Source organism: Arachis ipaensis, chromosome B10, assembly GCF_000816755.2.
Source record: "Arachis ipaensis cultivar K30076 chromosome B10, Araip1.1, whole genome shotgun sequence".
Lineage (NCBI taxonomy): Eukaryota > Viridiplantae > Streptophyta > Magnoliopsida > Fabales > Fabaceae > Arachis > Arachis ipaensis.
In genome coordinates, this window is record NC_029794.2 from 132,879,428 (window position 1) to 132,882,291 (window position 2,864).

The 2,864-nt window shown below is 35.9% G+C and overlaps 1 protein-coding gene across 1 annotated transcript; it reads left to right on the forward strand.

The window, feature by feature from the left end:
- On the forward strand, positions 211-1,822 carry LOC107621779 (F-box/kelch-repeat protein At3g27150-like). Its single transcript, XM_016323781.2, has 2 exons — positions 211-254; positions 432-1,822. The coding sequence occupies exons 1-2, from the start codon at positions 248-250 to the stop codon at positions 1,688-1,690; spliced, it is 1,266 nt and encodes a 421-aa protein (XP_016179267.2). The 5' UTR covers positions 211-247; the 3' UTR covers positions 1,691-1,822.

Here is a 2,864-nt window from a genome sequence, read left to right on the forward strand (position 1 = left end):
TTTTATTTTATTTTATTTTCTCCTTCTGATTCTCATGTTTGGAGTGATGAAGCTACCTAGGAAGCTCTCATTATAAAATAAAATAAAAATTCTGCTTTTTTTTTAAATAAAAAAATGGAAATATGCATGTTGGTAGTGGCCATGATGGTGATGCAGGTGCTAATTAAAATATTGATTCTCTGAGTGTATTTTAAATTTTAATCTTCAAACACATGTCAAAGTGTACTAACTTCAATTCACCATATATATGGAAGGTGTCTCTCTCTATGTTGGATCTCCTCTCTTCTCACATTATTAATGGCTTCTTATTCTCTCTTCTTTTCTCCATCCTTCTCACTAGGATAATACTTCCTCCTCCAACGTCTCTTTTATAAGTTTTAATTACACAACATGTTTCTGTAACGCTTTTCTTCCATTTAATCCTTTCTTAGTTTCAGATAGTTGTCGAAAATTCAGAAAGAAAAAGAAATTGGTCATGTCTAACAGGAAAGCGTTTCCTGCGTGGAGCTTTATCGGCGACATTTGCTTGTGTCGCCATAATCCGTCATCAGAAAAGATGAGGATTCTTGAATTGTCACACTCTAGTGGCAACGGTTCTACTTCTTCCTCAGATGAAAAATCTCAGGATGCAGATTATTTTGATTACAAGATTCCATGTCTAAGCGATGAGCTTGAGACCTTGATTCTTGCAAGATTACCGATAACAGAACACTGGAAGTTGTGTTGTCTGAACAAGCAGTTCCTCTCATTCCTAAAAACCGGTGAAGTCTTCAGAATCCGGCGAGAGATCGGGTTGAAGGAACCGGTTGTTTTCATCGCGAGCGATGAAAGCAACTGGTGGTCCTTCAACTCCAGATTTACCTCCTTCAAGAAGATTCCAGTGATTCCATCAGACTACAGTTTTGACTGTGGCGACAAGGAGTCCTTCGCCGCCGGGACTAATCTGTTCGTCTCCGGCAAGGAGATTGACGGCACGGTTGTTTGGGGATTTGAATTTGCAACGAACAAATGGTTCAAGGCGCCTAAAATGATTAATCCGAGGTGCCTTTTCGCCTCGGCGACGAAAGGAATCTTTGCTTATATTGCAGGTGGTTTGGAGACCACAACTTGCCAGGAAGTTCTCAGCTCTGCTGAGAAATACAACTCCGAGAGCCGGTCCTGGGATCGGCTCCCGGAGATGAAACAAAAGAGAAAGTTTTGTTCCGGTTGTTACATGGACAACCGGTTTTATGTTCTTGGAGGGCGGGATGAGTATGATAACGATCTTGTTTCCGGGGAATTCTTTGATGAGGGGAAAAATATCTGGATCTTGATTCCCGGAATGCTTAAAGACATTCCTCTTCCGAGTTCCCGGTCGCCGCCTTTGGTGGCGGTTGCGAACAACGAGCTTTACACGCTGGACGCTTGTTCGAATGAACTGAAGGTGTATGTGAAGGAAAGTAATTCATGGAAAACATTGGGGCCGGTGCCGGTGAGAGCTGATACACGAGGAGGATGGGGTGTGGCGTTTAAGTCTCTGGGGAATGAGCTCCTTGTTATTGGTGGTGCTACTTCTTCTTCGCATTGCGCTTTCACTATTTACACTTGCTGTCCTGATCCAAGAATTGAGAAATTGAAGTGGACAAGAATTGTATGTGGCAGCACAAATCTGAATCCTTTTATTCGCAATTGTGCTGTCATGTTAGCTTGAAAGGTTGAATTTGCTTCAAGATTCTGATGCTCTTTGATCATTGTTTCTAGGGAAACTAATGTAAGGAAGTATAATAATTGCTTTAAAAGCCAAAGAATCAGATAATAAGATTCAACCTTCTAATTCTAAACCTACCTGCCTTTTATTTTATTTTTCCTAGTTTAAATATTGATAAATATGTTTTCTAGTCATAGTTTCATGTATTCACCAATTTGTTCACGTATGGCGTACTAATTCACAATTCATTGGGGTTCCGGAATCCTCTGATATGCCTCTGGAATTCTCATGTTAGGTACCTGAACCTGTTTTCGGGGCTAAGAGAATTGTGTAAATATGGTTGTACTGTCTAGTAACCTCTAGTGTGAATGTGTGACCATTTTTGGAAGGAAAAAGTATAGGATACCAACATATTATCTGTCAATTTATTGCCAATAATAATTAATTATTATATTTTAAATACATATATAAAGAGACACATCTAGAAAATATATCTATATAAAGACACTTCTATTAAACACAACTATAAAAAAGACATTTCTATTAGACACATTCACGAAGACACTTCTATAAAACACAGTTATAAATAAGAGTTAGTATAAGTTGGCAGATATGCTGTTGGTAACGTAACGAGACCGTTTTTTGAAGAGTGTTCATGCATTCACTAGGACATCAATTCGAACAATCAAGCTATCAAATAATGCATAATGTTTTAAAAGGCAAAATGGAGGTTGGACTAAGAAATTTGAATCGTGGTCTAAAATTGATTTAAGTTGCTAAAGGATAGTGGAATAAGAGTTAAATTAGGCAACAATTTACTAAAAAATGATTGCCATTTTTGTCTCACAATATTTTCTTTTTTTTTTCTCATAATATTTTCTATCCAAATAACTAAAAAAATTAATCTGTGGTTAATATAAACTTCATTTAAAAATAAGTCAGATGAATAAGTTGACTACTTGATTAATTTAAATTTATTGAATAATTTGTAATTATTGCAGTTAAATAAGGTAGAGACTTTTTATCAAATAATTTAAATAATATTGATAAAAAAATCATAAAAAATGTGGTTAAAAGATTTTCTTATTTAAAAAACACAATTTATTATGATTTTTTTCTTCCATATTTCTATTTTAGAAACGATATCCAACACAATATTAATATTTCAATGCAATTT